The sequence below is a fragment of the Xenopus laevis genome, chromosome 3S (assembly GCF_017654675.1).
Source record: "Xenopus laevis strain J_2021 chromosome 3S, Xenopus_laevis_v10.1, whole genome shotgun sequence".
NCBI lineage: Eukaryota > Metazoa > Chordata > Amphibia > Anura > Pipidae > Xenopus > Xenopus laevis.
The window spans coordinates 20,829,821-20,849,589 of record NC_054376.1 but is presented as its reverse complement, the minus strand read 5'-3'; the positions used below and the strand labels follow the sequence as shown (position 1 = coordinate 20,849,589).

Genomic DNA, 19,769 nt, shown 5'->3' with positions numbered 1-19,769 from the left:
GCAAGGAGGGGAAAGTTTGGCATGGAGAGAGGGAAGAAACAAGAGATGAACAAGGAGGGAGGGGAAGGGACCAGAAAGAAAATAAGCTGGCAGGGAAAAAACTGGCAGAAAGGTATAAAACAACTAGTGAGAGAGGAGAGAAATGTGAGGGGAGAGAGTAAATAGAAAAGAGCATGAGGAGGGGGGGAATTGGCAAAGAGAATGCTCAAGGGAGACAGTATAGCAGAGAAAGAGCTGAACAGGGATACAACACTGACAGGGAGAGGTGAAATAGCACAAGAATGACAGAGAATTCAAGGAGGTGAAACTGACATGATCAGCTGGGAGTCAGCACAGCAGTGAAGGGAAAGACTGGCAAAATCAATATCCGCAGAGAGGTGCCCGGAAGGATAGACTGGCGAGAGAGAGGTGACAAATACGTGTTACAGTGTAGCAGAGAAAGGCAGTATGGAAGGAGCATAGATTCCACCAAAATACAATAATGAGAAGAAGGGAAAGTGCAGAAAGGGGGCAAAGAGTATGTCAAGCTTAATGGACATAATGATGGAGAGTATCAGGTACCCAGTATGGAAGGAGAAAGAGCACTTTGAGCAAACAGACACGATTTGGGGAAAGAAGAGACTACAAGCAACAGAAGAGACAGACACAGAGCAAATGAGGAGTGAGAGACTGCCAGAGTGCAAAAAGTAGATTGGCAAGTGGGAGTGACTGGCAGAGAGAGTGCAGGGGGGGGGGGCAAAGGGAGTGCCAAGTTTACCACACTGGCAGCAAAGTATGGAAAATCATCAGGCATCAATCACAAGACTGACAGAAACAATGAATGAGTGGGCATGGGAAGGGTGGAGAGTTGAGAGCCAAAGTGCAAGACTGGCACAGAGGGTGGGGGACACAGAGAGGGGAGCTGCAGGAGGCATGACACAGATTTGTGGGGGCACTTTGTAGAACGTCTCCGCCTCCCCCTACTCTCTTATGCCAATTGTTATCACACAAGAAAGGTCTCTCTCTTCCTCCTCTCTCACTCTCTCCTCCCCCCTCTCACTACTTCTCTCTGCCCTCGGGGAGAGCTGGAGGGGGAGAGCTGGAGGGGGATGGGTGGGAAAATTTGGAAAAAGGATTGTTAGAGGGGAAAAAAAAACAGCAGTTCGGGCTAAGGCGAAATCCCATGTAATAGGCACAGTGCATACTAAATCCTGTACGGCTGAAATTGCAACAACCTTCGTTAAGAATGCTGGGATTTGTACACAGACATAATGAGTGAGCGACAGGGTGCCATTTATTTCTTAGCAAAGCTGCCATATACATTAAAAGTTCAGGCACAATGAAATCTATATTTTATATCCGACGCAGGATGATGGGAACTGTAGTTAAAATGAGGATCACAATTTGGAGACACCCATTCCAAACTTTTTTGATAAAAGAAAAAAAAAATTGGGTGAGCAGTAACATTACTAGAAGGGAAAGGGGGTAGTTTTTAAGGTTATTAGGTTATTATGGGCGTTGAACAATCTCCCTTTTTAATGAAAGTTCATTTAGGATTATAGCAGCCTGCAGGACAATGAGATCAATCTAGCAAGTAATATTCACTACATATGCAGGATAGCAATTACAGCTCTTGCCCAATTGCTCAGAGGTGGCCATAGACGCACGGAACCTATCGTACGATTTTTGGATCGTGTGTGGTGAGTGCCAACTTCTTTCGTCCGGCGGAGATCGGTCGTTTGGTCAATCGGCCAGGTTTGATTTTGACCAAATCGATCCCGCCGGAGCCCATTGCACATCGTAATCGGATCCTTCGGCCGTACGTTCAGATTACCCCCGATATAGCCATGCTCATTAATGGCATATCGGGGAAAGATCCGCTCGTTTGGCGATGTCGCCAAAAGAGCAGATTTTTGCGTCTATGGCCACCTTAACAAAAGGGCAGGAGAGCATTGTGGGAATGGATGAATCCAACCGCTGGACCTTATTATGGCCGGTCCTGCCTTGTGAAAATATCAAAGCCTCACACAACCGACCCTACAGGGTAGCACAATCCTGCAAGCTGCCCTGCAACCATTCCAACATTTGTTGTAAATCGCATGAATATTTTAATCCCTCATAAAGCTTGTATGGGCTGAGGGATAGCATGTATAGTAGGGAGAGATGGTGCCTATAGTAACAGTGGGATAATAGTCTCTGGGAAGGGAGTGTGACTGTGGGATAGCAGGTATGGTAGGGACAGGCCCGGATTTGTGGAAAGGCCACCTAGGCCCGGGCCTAGGGCGGCAGGATTTTATTGGGGGCGGCATGCTGCCCAACCACACACACATTGCTCCGGTCCAGATGATGAAAAATTTGCACGAATAAAGGGGAGGGAACAGGGGCGACGAATGGCAGTGGGCCTAGGGGTGCCAACTATGTAAATCCGGCCCTGGGTAGGGAGAGATGGTGCCTATAGTAACAGTGGGATAATAGTCTCTGGGAAGGGACTGTGACTGTGGGACAGTGTCGGACTGGGACACCAGGGGCCCATCCAAAAACCTTAGACCAGGGGCCCACTCTCAGTACTAATATTCTTCATCTCCTCATTCAACCTCTATTCTCCTAGTCTGTTTTCTTTATACTATAATCAATTTTCCATCTATTTAGCCTCATTGTTTTCATAGAAATAGGGAATAGCTATGAAATAGGCAAAAAGTTTAGCAGCATGAGGGCCCACCGGGAGTTTACCTGGTATCCCAGTGGGCCAGTCCGACACTGCTGTGGGATAGCAGGTATAATAGCGAGAGATGGTACCTATAGTAACAGTGGGATAATAATCTCTGGAAAGGGACTGTGGGATTGCAGGTATAGTAGGGAGATATTGTGCCTATAGTAACAGTGTCATAATAGTCTCTAGGAAGGGACTGTGGCTGTGGGATAGCAGGAATCTTAGGGAGAGATGGTGCCTGTAGTAACAGTGGGATAATAGTCTCTGGGAAGGGAGTGTGACTGTGGGATAGCAGGTATAGTAGGGAGAGATGGTGTCTATAGTAACAGTGGGATAATAGTCTCTGGGAGGGCTACAAGTTAGACAGTTTTACTTAACATAAATATAAGCACTGAAAAGTCAGTTTTGCCCATGGGCATGTCACTAATGAAGACTGCTCTGAATCCCAAAGAAAGGATATTAAAAATGCAATTTTTGACAATTTTTAGATTAAAATAGCGAAAATAAAAAACAAAACAAAATTCCAGCAACCGTTCAGTTCCATATCAAAATATCTAACAGGAAATGTTTGATATGAGATGAGAAAACACTTCCCTTGTTGCGCTTCTGTCCAGTGCCTTTCAACACAATGGGGGTTATTTATAAATACTGGGCAAATTTGCACCTGGGCAGTAACCCATGACAAATAATCAGATGATTGCGTTTCAACCTACAGCTGGCTAAAAAAAGCTAATAACTGACTAGTTCAAATGTGCCCAGTGTTTATCAGAGTCCCAATGTGTGCCATGACCTGAGATACAGCACAAAAAGAATTTCTCACTTGGAGAAGAAAAAAAAACTCCAGAGATCTTACTTTTTTATCCACTATTTAATCAAGCAGTATGGTATCTCCACAATAAGAAATGTTGTAAAATCTCACACAATTACATATATTTTGTGATATAGACTACTGTGTCGGTTCTCTTCCAATCAAGTATCTGTAGGCAAGTGGCTATTTGTAGGGAGAATGTTTTTTTTCAAAATGAATCAATTAATAGTGCTACTCCAGCCAAATTCTGCACTGAAATCCATTTCTCAAAAGAGCAAACAGATTTTTTTATATTCAATTTTGAAATCTGACATGGGGCTAGACATTTTGTCAATTTCCCAGCTGCCCCTGGTCATGTGACTTGTGCCTGCACTTTAGGAGAGAGATGCTTTCTGGCAGGCTGCTGTTTTTCCTTCTCAATGTAACTGAGTGTTGTTCTTAGATCTGCCAGGCAGCTGTTATCTTGTGTTAGGGAACTGTTATCTGGTTACCTTCCCATTGTTCTTTTTTTTTGGCTGCTGGGGGGGGGGAAAGGGAGGGGGTGATATCACTCCAACTTGCAATAGAGCAGTAAAGAGTGATTGAAGTTTATCAGAGCACAAGTCACATGACTTGGGGCAGCTGGGAAATTTACAATATGTCTAGCCCCATGTCAGATTTCAAAATTGAATATAAAAAAATCTGTTGAGAAATGGATTTCAGTGCAGAATTCTGCTGGATCAGCACTATTTACTGATTCATTTTGAAAAAAAATTTTTTCCCATGACAGTATCCCTTTAAGAGGGTTATAAATGAGCTGGAAGAGAGTGCAGAGACCTGCAACTATTGGTTCAGTTCATTTATAGCCACCCCCAGCAGAAACACAACTCCTAATAAGAAATCCCATATGACTATATATACACACAATGCCAGTGCTACAAAGGAAGTAAGTATCTTTCCCACGCTTGGACCCCCATCAATTTGGCTGTCAAAGTACTGTGTGCCTTAATTACCCCAATGCTATTTTTCCCCTACTTCCTATGCTGGCTCAATAAAATCAAGTGCCAACTCAGCTAACTTTATAGAGCCAGCATAGGCACTTTTTATAGACCAGATAAGTGATTTATGTGATTATGATCAATATTAGTTCTAAATTGTCTATTCACTAGCACCCAGGCACCTGCTTTTAAGTTGTGTGTGCTCCTACCAGGACAGTGCATATATTATATGGCGCCTAGGCTGGCATAGGCAGTAGAGTAGACAAACAGATAGAAATCACATTAAGCAGCACATATTTCATTACACATAATATTAAGAGGATTAATACACTAATAAAAGAGTTGGCAGCAAAGAACTGCTATGAATGAGCATGGCAAGAATGCCTATTAAAGAGCATGATAGATATATATATATATACACATACATTGTGGCAAGAAGCAGCAATAGATATGAGCTATATATGCACTGCATGATGCTGCACATTGTGAATAGCAGGTATGTTCATGCACTAGGCTTGACAGGGGTACCCTATATGTTATAAAGGCAGGAGCAATTTTCTGTGCAACACATATAGTGCATACTTAAAAGCAAGCTGAAGCTCCCCTTCCCCGCCCCCATGCCATTGTTAAAGTGCATGTCTCAGAATCCCGCTGTGAGCAATAGCCCAGTGCCAGCTGGACGACAGCAGGTTGCACAAGATCCCAGCGTTGCATATATAGTGAATAAAGTACCCCCTTTTGTAAAATATAAGGATATTATAAGTTACCGAGGAGTTTCATGACCATATAAAAACACGAGGCTGAAGGCCGAGTGTTTTTATACAGGTCAGGAAACTCCGAGGTAACTTCTAATATCCTCATATTTTACAACTGGGGGTACTTTATTTATTATAATACACAAGTTTCGGTGAGTCATGTGACAGAAATGACATCAGAACTCACCGTTTATAACTGATGACATCAGAACTCACCGTTTATACGGATATAATTTACAGGATATTCATGGCTTTTGTGTATTATACACATATATAGGCATTTCTCTATAGGGAAGATGGCACTTACCATGGATTCCTTTCCGACTGATCAGTACAGCAATGATCCAGATAAGTTCGCACAGCCCCGACCGACCCATGATGTTCTCCTTCCCCGGGACCCCTCCAAATCCAATCGCGGCTCTCCTCTCGGCTCGGCTACTTTAGATGCACTGAACAAGGATTACGGCAGCAAATAGAAAGCGGAGTCTTGGCTACGCCCACTGTGGAAGGGACAGACAATTGGAAGTAGCGATGGGCAGGGTTTCGCATCCCCTACTTACTCGGTTATTGCAACAAGAGCTGGGAGATGAAGACACACACCCCACCCCTGCGAAGTATTTGAGATGCGTCCACCGCCCCGAGAATGCTCGCCACGCCCACTTATTCATACATTGTATCATTCTCGAATGATTGAAGGGGGATATAAGGATATGATTGACAAATCCGATGCTCTCTCCTCCAATCGAAGCTGAGGAGTGAGCTCGGAATGAGAGCAGTGTATGGGCGGGGCTAAGAAGCGCTAACAACGGGGTATGTCCCAGAGTGTATTCCTGCACAGACACCACGTGGGGCAAGTTATTTGCGCTGGCTCGAATGAATAAGGCTCTGTGCCTGTGACCTATTTGTCCACTAGCAGATCCGGGCCTCTCATGGGAGCCATGTTACTTACAATGTGTCCTGTAGCGTTTGATGTGCTGCTCTCCAGTACGTCTTTCCCTCGCTTTTCTCTCTCAGTCACTGTTTTTTGTGCATTGGCTTCTTCCCGCTCACTATTGTCTCCCTCGGCCTCATCTTTACCATTGTCCCATCTGCCGTTGCGCAGTGACTGCTCCCTTTTTCTGCGGACCAGTTTCTTCTGCATCATAATACCCCCCCCCCAGCAACCAGTACACAGTGCACATTTCCCACCACACCCCCACTAGCACCTAATTCCCCTCACCAATGTCCAATATGTACCATTACTCACCCCACAGCCAGTGCACATTTCTTACCTCAGAATCACCCCCACTAGCACCTAATTCCCCTCACCAATGTCCAATGTGTACCATTACTCACCCCACAGCCAGTGCACATTTCTTACCTCAGAATCACCCTCACTAGCACCTAATCCCCCCCCATTAATGTCCAATATGTACCATTACTCACCCCCACAGCCAGTACACTGTGCACATTTTCCACCACAGGGTCACTAGCGCCTAAATCCCCCCCCCCATTAATGTCCAATATGTACCATTACTCACCCCCACAGCCAGTACACTGTGCACATTTTCCACCACAGGGTCACTAGAGCCTAAATCCCCCCCCCCATTAATGTCCAATATGTACCATTACTCACCCCCACAGCCAGTACACTGTGCACATTTTCCACCACAGGGTCACTAGTGCCTAAATCCCCCTCCCTAAGGTTCAATATGTACCATTACTCACCCCACAGCCAGTACACAGTGCACATTTCTTATTTCAGAATCACCCTCACTAGCACCTAATCCCCCCCCCATTAATGTCCAATATGTACCATTACTCACCCCACAGCAAGTACACAGTGCACATTTCCCACCTCAGAATCATAGTCCTCATTACTGCCAAGTGCCAATCCATGATCCCCCTCACTAATGACCCTTTGCACCAGCTCTCATTTACTATTGTCAATGTTAATTTAGTCTGTACCCACTGAAGCCAATACCATGCCGTTTCCCACCTCACCATCAGCCCATCACTAGTGCCAGTGCCCAAAGAAAGCTGTGTATCCCTGCTGAAGCAGCTCTGTTATTGGTGTCCATTTGTCCTAATGGTGCACCATTGCTCACTTTCTGTCATAAACCAAATTCACATTGGTTCTATCTGCCCCTCCAGGTCTGGACTGACATTTCAAGTACACAGAGACCCAAACAGCCCCCCCCCCCCACAGGTCCAATAAATAGTCACTGTCTTTGGCATCTTACAGCAGCTCCTATGCCATTTGCCAGATAGATTGCGAGTTAGAGCTTGGGCCCTTCATCAGCTCCCCTCTCACTACTAGTGTCTATCCCCCCTTGCACAATGTGCACCTTACTTAAGTCTATTCCCCACTGAACTGCCTCCTTTCTTACTAATGTTTGTTCTCCCAGCAGGATCTCCCTGTTGTCTCTTCCCAGCACATTCCTTCTTGCTAATGCCAATTTTCCACCTGCTAGCTCCCCCTCATGCTACCCTCCTCTCACTAGAACCCCAGCATCTATTTAGCTTTATATCACTTTCATTCAGCATTATCATTAAGTGGTCCTTGTGGGATAACTAGTAGTGGGTGCAACCAGTGGCGTAATAAAGGTGCACCGGGCCCACCACAAAAAAAACTACCTACCTGGTAATACCTCACCTACCCACCACTCACCTGCTCATGTCCCCCACTCCCCACCAGCTTGCACCAGAAAGATAAGAACGTGGCTGGAGAAAATTGATTTTTCTGTCATTTCGCTATAGAGGAAGAAGACTCACTGGTCCAAGCCCCCCACTACTGCTGGGTCTGTTTTCTCTATTGTTATGCCAATGGGAGCATCTGCACCAGGGCCTTCTCCCCCTCCCCATGGGGTACTGTGTGATATCAGTATGGCATTGGCAGGTGTCACATTGTGTAGGTGGCCCAGTGGCTACCTCCCCTCCTTATTTTGTGTCACCTTTCTCATATTTTGCAGCTTAATACATGTAGGTAGATTTCAAAGTGAACTACAAACAATATCTAATTCATGTAGAGGGCTGCAGGCAGACATGATACTGCAGGTATCCAAACTCCAACAGGGACACAGCTCCTGCCTCTGTAATGGTTCAGTGAGTTAATTTTCTGTTACTGAGTGCAATATTAACTCAAATTTAAGTGTGCATGGAAGCTTGAGCAGCACTGGACCTTTTAAATGCCCAAATGCAGACCATTAAATAAACACAGGAAGGGGAAATGGTTTTAGCTTCAGATATTGTGGTAGTGAATGGAATTTTATTGATTCTTATTTTAGGGCTCTGGAATATGTCATTTTATAAACAATAATTTTGGGCTAGAATTAAGCCAAAGACCCGATTGATCCCAAAAGCACCCCTGAGAAATCCCATGTTTCTTATGTCTATTATTGTATATTTTTCTGGTACATACAGGTCAGAAGGCCGATTACATTAACTCTGGACCGATTTTGGGAACATTTATTTTTATTGGTGGAAAGACATGCTTAGAGAGTCCTTTGCAAATATTCTCATCTGCCGACTCGAGCAGAAAGTAGTGAAGAAAACAGCAGCGGCATAGTTTCACTTGCAGTGCTCACTCCCTTCTGGCTGAGAAATCTTTGCCCTTTGCCTCCCCAATTGTTCTATTCAAAGAAAACACAAACGTGACAATGCAAGTAACTAACATAGGCATGCATGAGTTGTCTTTTTTCTTAAGCTTAATTAACTCTGGCTTTACCTAGAAAAGAAGTAAAAAGTATACGTGTTTTAAAGATTTGTGCGGAACAAAAAGGAAGATAGAAAACATGGGTGTCAAGGTCCAGCGCTGACCAGGTTGTGAGATCATACATATAGTCTGCGTCAGCAAATTAAAGCCCTTTAGATGTTATTCAAATACGACTCCCAGCATTCCTCAACTGACAAAGCTGAGAGTTGTAGTTCACCTGCATCTATAAGGCTGCATGTCAGCCAACCCTTGTAAGATGTGCTAACTATATAGTGAGATTTATCTGTTTATCAAGTTGAAAAAAAGAGCTACATATCATATTTTTAACTATTGTCTGTTCTCCCTGTTATATATTATTGGAAAATGCACAAAACCACAAAAAAAAACACACACACATATATATATATATATATATATATATATATATATATATATATATATATATATATAGTAATTAAATAGGGACCGCACTCCAATGTTGCGTGAAGAAAAAAAGGTTTTTATTTCAACTTGTGCATCACTTCCTGCAACTTGTGCACAAGTTGAAATAAAAACCTTTTTTTCTTCACGCAACATTGGAGTGCGGGTCCCTATTTAATTACTGTATGCTAAAGCTTTGACCCAGCACCCACAGTAACTCCAAGACTGGATCTGAGTGCGAGCGTTTGTCTATATATATATATATATATATATATATATATATATATATATATATATATATATATCATATATATATATATATATATATTATTCACAGTCCATGAAAGCACTCACAGCGAACGCCATCCAGCGTGTATCAAAGCATTATTTATTGGTGCATGGTGTATCAACGCGTTTCGGCTCACCTGGAGCCGTCGTCAGGATAACGACAGGAAGTCTAGTGCATCATTATATCATCCCCTCAACCAATCAGAGTCAATCCCTCATTATAATTTCTCATGTGTGTGAACCATTCATATATCCACACATATATCACTATCCATTATATCAATATCAAAAAAAAAAAAAAAAATGGATAGTGAAGCGGTAATGCCCTCTTAGCCCTGTAGGATTGGGATACCTTTGATGGGGTGGTAGTAAATGTCATTAATGGGTATATATGGACTACTACAGTCGATATAGAGATTTACTTAATCCTGCCAGTGTTTAGTTTTGTGGTTTCTTTCCCCATATTTCTACTCTTTTTCTACAATGTGTCTAGATATATTGACTTAGATAATAATATTACGAGTTGTATTTTGTTACATCTTCTAAGATCTTGCTGGCAATGTTAATTGCTCAATAGATAAGCTTTTTGATACATTTCTATGAGACACTGTGGATGTCAATGTGTGTTTTTAAGAAAAGTTTATTAGATAAAATCTTTTAAAAAATGTTTACACATTTTTATATGTACTATTATATGTATTTATAGATTCTCACTTGATGGCCTAACACACAGATTTTGGATAGAGGCCTAGATATTTCAATCACAGTATATATTTGAGATGAGCACTACCACTTTAAAGATGCACTTTTGGATATAAGAATGGTTCACACATATGAGAAATTATAATGAGGGATTGACTCTGATTGGTTGAGGGGATGATATAATGACGCACTACACTTCCTGTCGTTATCCTGACGACGGCTCCAGGTGAGCCGAAACGCGTTGATACACCATGCACCAATAAATAATGCTTTGATACACGCTGGATGGCGTTCGCTGTGAGTGCTTTCATGGACTGTGAATAATAAGTATTGATTGGTTAGCACCCAGCAACTGGCTAAGTGAATGGTGAGTGCCGATTATCTCTACGTATATATATATATATATATACATATATATACAAATCTGCTTAATTTTTCCTGTAGTCAGTACAGTTATCCTTTATACAGGTATCCTTTATCCAGAAACCTGTCATCCAGAAATCTCCAAATTATGGGAAGGCCATCTCCCATAGAATTTTGACGGCCCACAACCCGTCAGGAAAGTATTGTGCCAATACAATTTTCAGATAGTTCAGACAGGAGCTTCCAAGGGCCACATACATATATTCATAGGGGTAAATTTATCAAAGAGTGAAGTTCCACCACTAGAGTGAAATTCCACAGCTCTCAATTCATTTCTATGGGATTTTGAAAGGCATATCTATCAATGTGTGAAAGTGAAAGTTCACCCTTTGATAAATACGCCTATAAAAATCCCATAGAAATGAATGGAGAGTGGCGGAATTTCACTCTAGTGGCGGAACTTCACTATTAACGTCACTCTTTGATAAATATACCCCCTAATCTGCCTACTCCATCTGGAATCTGCCTACTCCATCTGGAAGGGCTGAGCCCCTATAAGCAAACAGGTTCACAGCCTGTTGCACTTGTTGTAGATGTCTAGTTCAATGGCAGAATTGGTTAAAGGAAGGGTTTTTCAATTTGTTCATGTGGTGTCTGTGCAGATGGCCTGTAGATGTCACTGTGCTCAGACTTATACTGTGCATGCTTCCTGGACAGCTTAAAAGTGAAAGTTACTTTTGTATAATGGCTGCATGAGTCTCTGTTAATAAAGCACTGTTATACCCTCCTCATCCTCGGCTACCCAAAGCATAACAAATGGCGACAAGGATGGCTCTTCTACCTATGCCGCAGCCTGCACCTTTTCTTCCAAACCCTGGTGAGCCTACTATACCTTTTAATGCTTGGATCCGTATGTTTGAAAATTACATTATTGCTGCTGACCAAGGGGAGATTTCTGCTACTAGAAAGCGTGCTTTACTTATTCACTGCCTGGGAGCAGAGGGACAGCGTATATTCTATACATTACCCATAACCTTATGATACTTATGAAACTGCTCTTACTGTTTTAAAGAACTTTTTCATGTCAAGAGTAAATGTGGTTGCTGAAAGATATAAATTCCGCCAACGTGGACAGCGTAATGGCGAATCCACAGAACAATTTGTAGCAGCCTTGAGAGAGCTGATTGTTACCTGTGAGTTTGGGAATCTAACAGATGAAATGCTAAGAGACCAAATAGTGGAAAAAACAAACTCACCTTGCATTAGAGAGAGACTGCTCCTAGAGCAGAATTTAACCCTTGCAAAGGCTATTACAGTTGCTAGCCAAATTGAAACAGCAGTGGCAGAGGCTAAAACTCTCAGTCAGGGAACTGCTGGGAATGTACAGATTGTGAATTCAACACATGTCCTAATAATTCACAGTCACAGGCAAAATACAGTGCTAAGGAAAGGGATTCACCTACACTGCAAAACCGTGCAGCAAATAGAAATAGAAAATACTGCTTTCGCTGTGGTTCAACACAACACACTGGAAATCATGTTACATGTCCTGCAAAAGCTAAACGGTGCCGCAAATGCACAAAAGTAGGACATTTTGCTAAGATCTGCCATAGTTCTGCTAAAGATGTTCATGAAGTCACTACTACAAATGCCACAGTATTAAGTGTGGATAAAGCTGGTACATTTATTCCAGACAAGTTGATATGTACAGTGTCAGTACAGCTTTTGCTGACAAAGGACACTCCATTTACCTGATGCTTTCAGCTGTTTCTATACTACCAAATGGTATTTTCTTGAAATACTTTGCAAAGATCCTCTTGTTGCACCTGCCCTGAAACTGGTCAGTTACTTAAAGGATCCATTCCCTGTGCTTGGTTGCTTGCCAGTGACACAATTTGAATCAAATACTGCAAAATGTGACTTTTACATTGTGAATAAGGCTACTGCTATACTTGGAAGGGATCTCTTTGCTGCATTAAACCTACAATTAGTTGATGGTCTCATTACTACAGCACAGCCAGTATCTAAAATTTCCCCACAAAGCATCACTTCACTGGGCTGTGCAAAGAACTTTGTACACAAAGTTAAGTTGAGACCAGATGTAAAACTAGTACAATTTCCTGATTCAGCATGGGAAAAACTTGCTATTGATATTGTCGGTCCTTTTACAGATGCTCCTATAGATTGTAGATTTCTTATAACCTTGATAGACTATTACAGTAAATGTCCTGAAATTGCATTTGTTTATCATATAACATCAGCTACAGTAATAACATTTCTGACTACAGTCTTCAGTAGAGAAGGTAATTCAAAGGAGTTAATATCAGAGAACGGACCACAGTTTGTCTCATCTGAGTTTGAATTCTTTCTTAGAGAGAGAAATATTGTGCATAGGAAATCTTCAGTGTATTACCCACAAGCAAATGGAGAAATCGAGCGATTCAACAGAAGTCTGAAAGAAGCACTACAGACAGCGAGTCTTACTGGGAAATCTTGGAAAGTATTTACAACAGAGTTCCTACATAACTACAGAGCAAGAACCCAATTATCTCCTGCTGAATTATTACATGGCAGACAGATGCGCACTAAGTTACATGTTGCAGACATCAAACTTCCACAAAATACTGTGCCTACAAAATCATCTGCTGCTGACATTGTGATACGTCATCAAGCCAAAAGCAAGGCTTATACTGACAGAAAACTAGGTGCAAGTACACTTTCAGCCTGGATCTTTAGTCAGAATTAGTTTACATCATATTAAGTGGCATATTAAAGAATCATACCAAACTGGTCTATATATGTAAGTTAATATTGCCCTTTCACATCTCTTGCCTTGAGCCACCATTTTGTGATGGTCTCTGTGCTGCCTCAGTGATCACCTGACCATAAATACTGCAACTCTAACTGTAACAGGAAAAAGTGTTGAAGCAAAAGACGGAACTCTGTCTGTTAATTGGTTCATGTGACCTAACAAGTATGGTTTGGTAATATGTTTGTCTGCACAGTGAATCATACGATCCCAGGGGGGCGGCCCTTATTTTTTAAAATGGCAATTTTCTATTTATGATTACCTAATGGCGCATACTACTAGAAAAGTATATTATTATGAAAATGGTTTGTTTACATGAATCAGGGTTTTACATATGAGCTGTTTTATGCAATACCTTTTTATAGAGACCTACATTGTTTGGGGGGGGGTTCCTTTAAGAAATTAGGGCAAAAACCCATAAACTACAGGGACATGTTCCTTCTATTTAATCTAACGTGCAATCAAGATTAGAAAGGGTTCAACCATTGAAGCTCAGAGCTTGATGCTTTATTGATTGGGTGGGGGGTTAGATATTTTAAAGGGATTCTGGCATGATTTTTATGGTGTAGTTTTTTTTTTTTTTTTTTTCAACTTTCTGTTTATTGAAGTTAACACATTAGTTCAACAGAATGCACTTTTCGGTATCTGTTTACCTGTTTACACATTTAGCAATATAATTGTACTGATATTCAATCTTCGCATATCATGGTTTTCACATCTACAAACCCAAGTATGTGTTAACAATTATATAACAATTCCTTATAAATGTGGAAAAAGGGGAAAGGGGAAGAAGGTGAGGGGAAGGGGTTGAGTGAGAGCTCCTGATGGTTGAGGTATTAAATTTGTCTTAGCAATAGTCCTTCTCTATATAACCAGATATTCCATACGTCCTCAAATTTACTGAGCCTATTGTTCAACATAGCAGTAAGCTTCTCCATTTCGATCGACCACCACAACTTGTTTCGGATTTCCTGCATAGTTGGAGGTGGGCCCTTCCATCTTTTAGCTATTAAGCCTCTCGTGATTAGGCACATTTGAACACAAAGTTTATGTTCATTGTACGTTATCAGTTCAGGCTTACGCAGTAGGAGAGCTAACCAAGGGTCAGGTGGCAGTGATGTCGCCAAAGTGTCATTTATCGTTTTAAAGACGTCCTCCCATAACTTGTATATTGTAGGACATGTCCACCACATGTGCATTTCATCCGCCACTTCTTTATGGTGTAGTTTTTATTTTCAAATTACACTGTTTACACTGCATATAATTCACTTTACCATATAAAATGTAATTCCTGAATCAGCAAGTGTATTTTTTTTCTATTTGTAATATTGGTTCATAGGCAGCCATTATTCTGTTGTATCCCTTTAACACTCAGGACCACCATCAGGGGGTATTGTTGTACCTGGCTTGGGCCTAAAAGGGGCTGTGCTCCACTTTTCGCAAATGGCCGGGCCCCCCTTGACAGCGCTTAAGTTATGCCAAACCGCTGAAGTCCGGAAGAGCCGAAGTCCTGAAGCTCTGAAGACCTGAAGCTGCGAATAGAAGCAAAGTTGTAGTCCGTAAGCCGCAAAAAGCCACAAAAGGAGTCGAAGTTGAAGTCCTGAAACCGCGAAAAGACCCAAAGCCACGAAAGAAGCCGATGTTGAATCCTGAAGCCACTAAAGGACCCGAAGCCATATAAAGACCCAAAGCCACTAAAAGACCCAAAGCCATGAAAGAAGCCGAAGTTGAAGTCCTGAAGCAGCTAGAAGACCCTTAGCCGTGAAAAGACCCAAAGCCATGGGGGGTCCTGGTGCCAATGTTTTTTAAAAACTATATATGGGGCAGCGAAAAGATCCAAAGCCATGGCGGGTCCTGGATGAATAGGAAAGGCATGAAGGATAAGGCAAGGATTCTGGCACCAATGTTTTGTTTAAGCTGATAGGGGTGCTTTGGTCACCACTTATTTGGTGGCTCAGAAATTGTTCTAACGGTAACTCTGTTAACACTGCACATGGTTTACATAATATACGCCGTTTTCATCCATATTGGCGCATTTTACAAAAGTTGCAGTGGGGCAATGTAGCGTGAGCCCTAAATTACACTGGGAAAAATGCTGCATAGTGGGTAATGCAAACTGCACAGCGTTCCTACACAAGCTACATGCTGTCTTACAGTTTTAGTCTATACCTGTGTACTGTGCCTATTCTAAGTAAGCTTTCTTTCGTTTTAACCTATTGCCTTATACATATCCTAAGCACTCTCTAAAGATCTCGCCCTTTTACCCTTTCATCTAACAGTATTCGCATATACCTGCATACTGTACCTATTCCAATAATTTGCTTTATTACAGGTTTTGCTTATAATATAATACAAATACAAACAATGCTCTAAACTACAGCTTTAGCCTATAACTTTATACTACACTTTTGTTATGTTTAAAGGGGAAGGCATTTTTTAGTAGGGCACAAAATGTCTCAATGTCTTAAATATATTGATAATGGGTTGAGTGCAGAGGACCTCTGGTATTTGTCTGTATAAATTTTATGTTCACAGCATCATTGCACCCCTGCTTAAAGGGGTGGTTCACCTTTAATGTAACTTTTAGTATGTTATAGAATGGAAAATTCAAAGCAACTTTTCATTTGAGTTTCATTATTTGTTTATTATAGTTTTATGGTTATTTGCATTTTTCTGCTGACTCTTTGCAGCTTTCAAATGGGTGTCGCTGACCCCTTCCAAAACGGGTAAGGCTATCAATGTATTGTTATTGCTACTTTTTATTCAGGTCCACTCCTATTCATATTCCAGTCTCTTATTCAAATTAATGTATGGTTGCTAGGTAATTTGATCCCTAGCTACAAGATTGCTTATAATGCAAATTGAAGAGCTGCTGAATAAAAAGCTAAATAACTAAAAAACCTTAAAGAGATACTGTCATGGGAATTTTTTTTTTAAAACGCATCAGTTAAAAGTGCTGCTCCAGCTGAATTCTGCACTGAAATCCATTTCTCAAAAGAGCAAACTGATTTTTTTATATTCAATTTTGAAATCTGACATGGGGTTAGGCATATTGTCAATTTACCAGCTGCCCCAAGTCATGTGACTTGTGCTCTAATAAACTTCAATCACTCTTTACTGCTGTACAGCAAGTTGGAGTTATAACCACTTCCCACCAGAGAAGTGCAACCAATGCCTCTGTGCAAAATTACAGTTCCTTGTCTGCGGCAGGACAGTCAAATATTTGTACTCTCTCCTGTGCAAAAGGTTTGCTGGGAGTTTTTAAATAATTCACAGTGTTGGAACCGAAGATGCCCTTTAAAAACAAAATTCCTGTGTAAAATCAATAGAATGACAAACATGGAAAAACATAGTTTTAAAGTAGAAAATGGCCAGTTGGTCATTAAATGCATTTTTGTGTTAAGCTCTTAAAATAGCATTACAGTTCTCCCACGGTTGTCTGTAACTGTTTACTGAATTAGACTGCACCAGATCTGTCAGATGGCTGTTCCGTATCTCTGTACTGCCCAGTGGTGTGACTATATATTACTGGGCCCCATAGCAAATTATTATTCAGGCCCCCAAAACATCTAGAGCAGGGGTCCCCAACCTTTTTAATCCTTGAGCCACATTCAAATGAGTAAAATGAGTTGGATCACAACACAAGCTTGAAAAAAGTTCCTGGGGTGCCAAATAAAATATATGGTTGGCTATTTGGTGGACTGACAGCCTACAAGAGGCTCTGTTTGGCCATAAACCTGTTCTCTATTCAACCAAAACTTTCCTCCAAGCCAGAAATTAAAAAATAAGCACCTGCTTTGAAGCCATTGAGAACAACATCCACCCGGTTTGTGAGCTAGGGATTCAATGGTCTAGAGCAGGAGTCCCCAACCTTTTTTACCCGTGAGCCACATTCAAATGTAAAAAGAGTTGGGGAGCAACACAAGCATGAAAAAGTCCCTTGGGTGCCAAATAAGGGCTGTAATTGGTTATTTGGTAGCCCCCTATGCGAGTGGAGAATGAATGTCTGCAGCGGTAATTTACTGGGTCCTGTGTGTTAGATTTATGGCTGATCTGCGTGCTAACTTTACCGTTCGCAGCACTGAACAAGCTAAATCAAGCTTTGAAATAACCGCTGCCGGCATTCCTTCTCCACTGGCAGCACTCACAGAAGTAAATTACGCTGCGGACATTCCTTCCCTGCTTGCAGTACAGAAGTAAGTCCGGCAGAGGTCTGTAAAATTCTCAGTACAGCAGCAAGCAGCAAATCAGCAGTCTAGGCAGAGATGTGGAGCGCCGCACCTCGGATTTTGCAGAATCGCTCCTTTCGTCATTCTACAGTGTACATCTGGAAGTAGAGATTTAATATGTTTTTTGGACAAAGCATTGGATATAATAAACTTTATGCACAATGGAGCTGTTATTGAAGCAGTTCAGAGTGGATTTGTCACATACAATTTTTTAGTGTTACTGTTCCTTTAAGGCTGGGCAGCAGAGCCGAAAAGTCACGAGGCCCCGTACAACAAAATTTTCTGGGCCCTGCCCACCCCATATCCCACCCACCCCACACCACATTCAAAAGACCACACAAACATTAGCGCTTAAAATGGTAAACCCCTCCCACGCAAGTTATAAAAAAACACATTGGTGTTCTGTGGAACTGAACTCGTGACTTCAGAACTTCAACTTCGGCTCCTTTCGTAGCTTTGGGTCTTTTCGTGGCATCGGGACTTCGACTCTTCGGGACTCCGGCCTTTAGGCCCAGTACAACAGTACCCCCTGTGCCCCCCTGATGGCAGCCCTGGTTGCCAGTAAGCATGCGGGTGGCATAGATTAGAGAGAAAGTTTGACATGGCATTAAGACCAATAAGGAAATTCTTTCTTGTTTGCTATGGTTTACTACAGAAGATTACATTTTACTTTAAAGCTGTGGGTCTGCATCCCCTACACAGGACCGCCATCAGAAATCGCAGGGCCCCATATGACAAAATTCCTGGGGCCCCCCCTGGGCTGCGCCCACCGCAAGCCCCACTTCCAGGTCCGCCCTCCCCACACAGTAAAAAAACAAAAAAAATATTGGTGGCTAGGGTTCCCACATGTTAATAAAAAATAAAAAGATATTGGTGGTCAGGGCCCCCCATAAAAAAACATTTGTGGCCAGGGCCCCCACATTAAAAAATATTGGTGGCTAGGACCCCACATGAGAAAAAAAATTGGTGGCCAGGTCTCAGAAAGATGGGGGGCCCGGCTAATCAAGTAAGTGTGGCGTGGCCAGGGGCCCCCTACAGCTCTCCCCCCTGTCCCCCCCTGATGGCTGCCCTGCCCCTACACATATACACACAAACATCACCTAGTTTTACAGGTCCCCATCTCCAAACACACACAGCCACGGAGTCTGTTCCCACTATGGTTATGCTACTGATATAATGGTCTGGTGCAGGCAGTTTTTATTTTTCATTCAGTGTTAGGGAATATGCCTGGCACTTTATAAATAAGCAACAAATAACTTCCTCTGTCTTCTTTTTCCATATGCCCTTTTGGCCCCAGTAGCATCTCACTTTCTCATGTGTGCTTTATTGCCCCCTATTCTGGTCACACAAGGCTCTCACGTCAATAGTGTCAGTTCCCAGGCAACTCTTTCTGATTTTCCCAAAACAGAATTTTCCATTCCCAAAGCACATGATATACAGCAGGATTGTCCAACTGGCGGCCCTCCACATGAAAGTCTGCCTGCTGTGTCTGCTTACGATGTGTAAAGCTTGCCATAGACGCAAAGATCCGATCGTACAAATCATCGTACGATCTGACTTTCCCATATCCCGACCTACCACTAACCATTCCGATCAAATAAAGTACAAAAGACAGAAATTGGACGAAAGTTTTGTCTGACCAAAGCTAGTGACAGTCTCCCTCTGAAAATCGTATGATTGGCAATACATGCAGAGATATTGGCAGCCGACAGAAATCTTTTAACCTGTCCGATCAACCAAACGACCAATCTCCGCCGGACGAAAAATGACGGGACTCTCCACACACAGTCTGAAAATCGTACAAATCCTTGATTCGTACGATCAGATCTTTGAGTCTATGGCCATTTTAAGCTTTAAAAGGTATCAACAAGGGAAAATGGGGGAGGAGATTTGGCTGAGGGTACTGTTAAGGATAGGGAGGACCACATGTCATATGTTCAATATAGTACCAGTATTAAATGTATGTTTGCAAATACAAGGACTTGAAATTGTCAGTTTGGCACGCACTCAGCAGGACTCCAGGCAGCGGTAAAAT

General features: G+C 42.2%; 1 protein-coding gene across 2 annotated transcripts in view; it reads right to left on the bottom strand.

The window, feature by feature from the left end:
• LOC108712669 (neurogenic locus notch homolog protein 3) overlaps positions 1 to 6,384 on the bottom strand; it is a 107,703-nt gene extending 101,319 nt beyond the window's left edge. Inside the window, exons 1-2 of one of the 2 annotated variants that reach the window (XM_041588063.1) lie at positions 6,179 to 6,384; positions 5,537 to 5,729 (exon numbers count right to left, since the gene is read on the bottom strand). In XM_041588063.1, coding sequence (XP_041443997.1) covers positions 5,537 to 5,606 — 70 coding nt within the window. In that variant the 5' untranslated portion in view covers positions 5,607 to 5,729; positions 6,179 to 6,384. The remainder of the gene's footprint in view (positions 1 to 5,536; positions 5,730 to 6,178) is intronic. The other variant, XM_018254990.2, reaches the window with a different exon arrangement.
• Between the last annotated feature and the right edge of the window lie 13,385 nt (positions 6,385 to 19,769).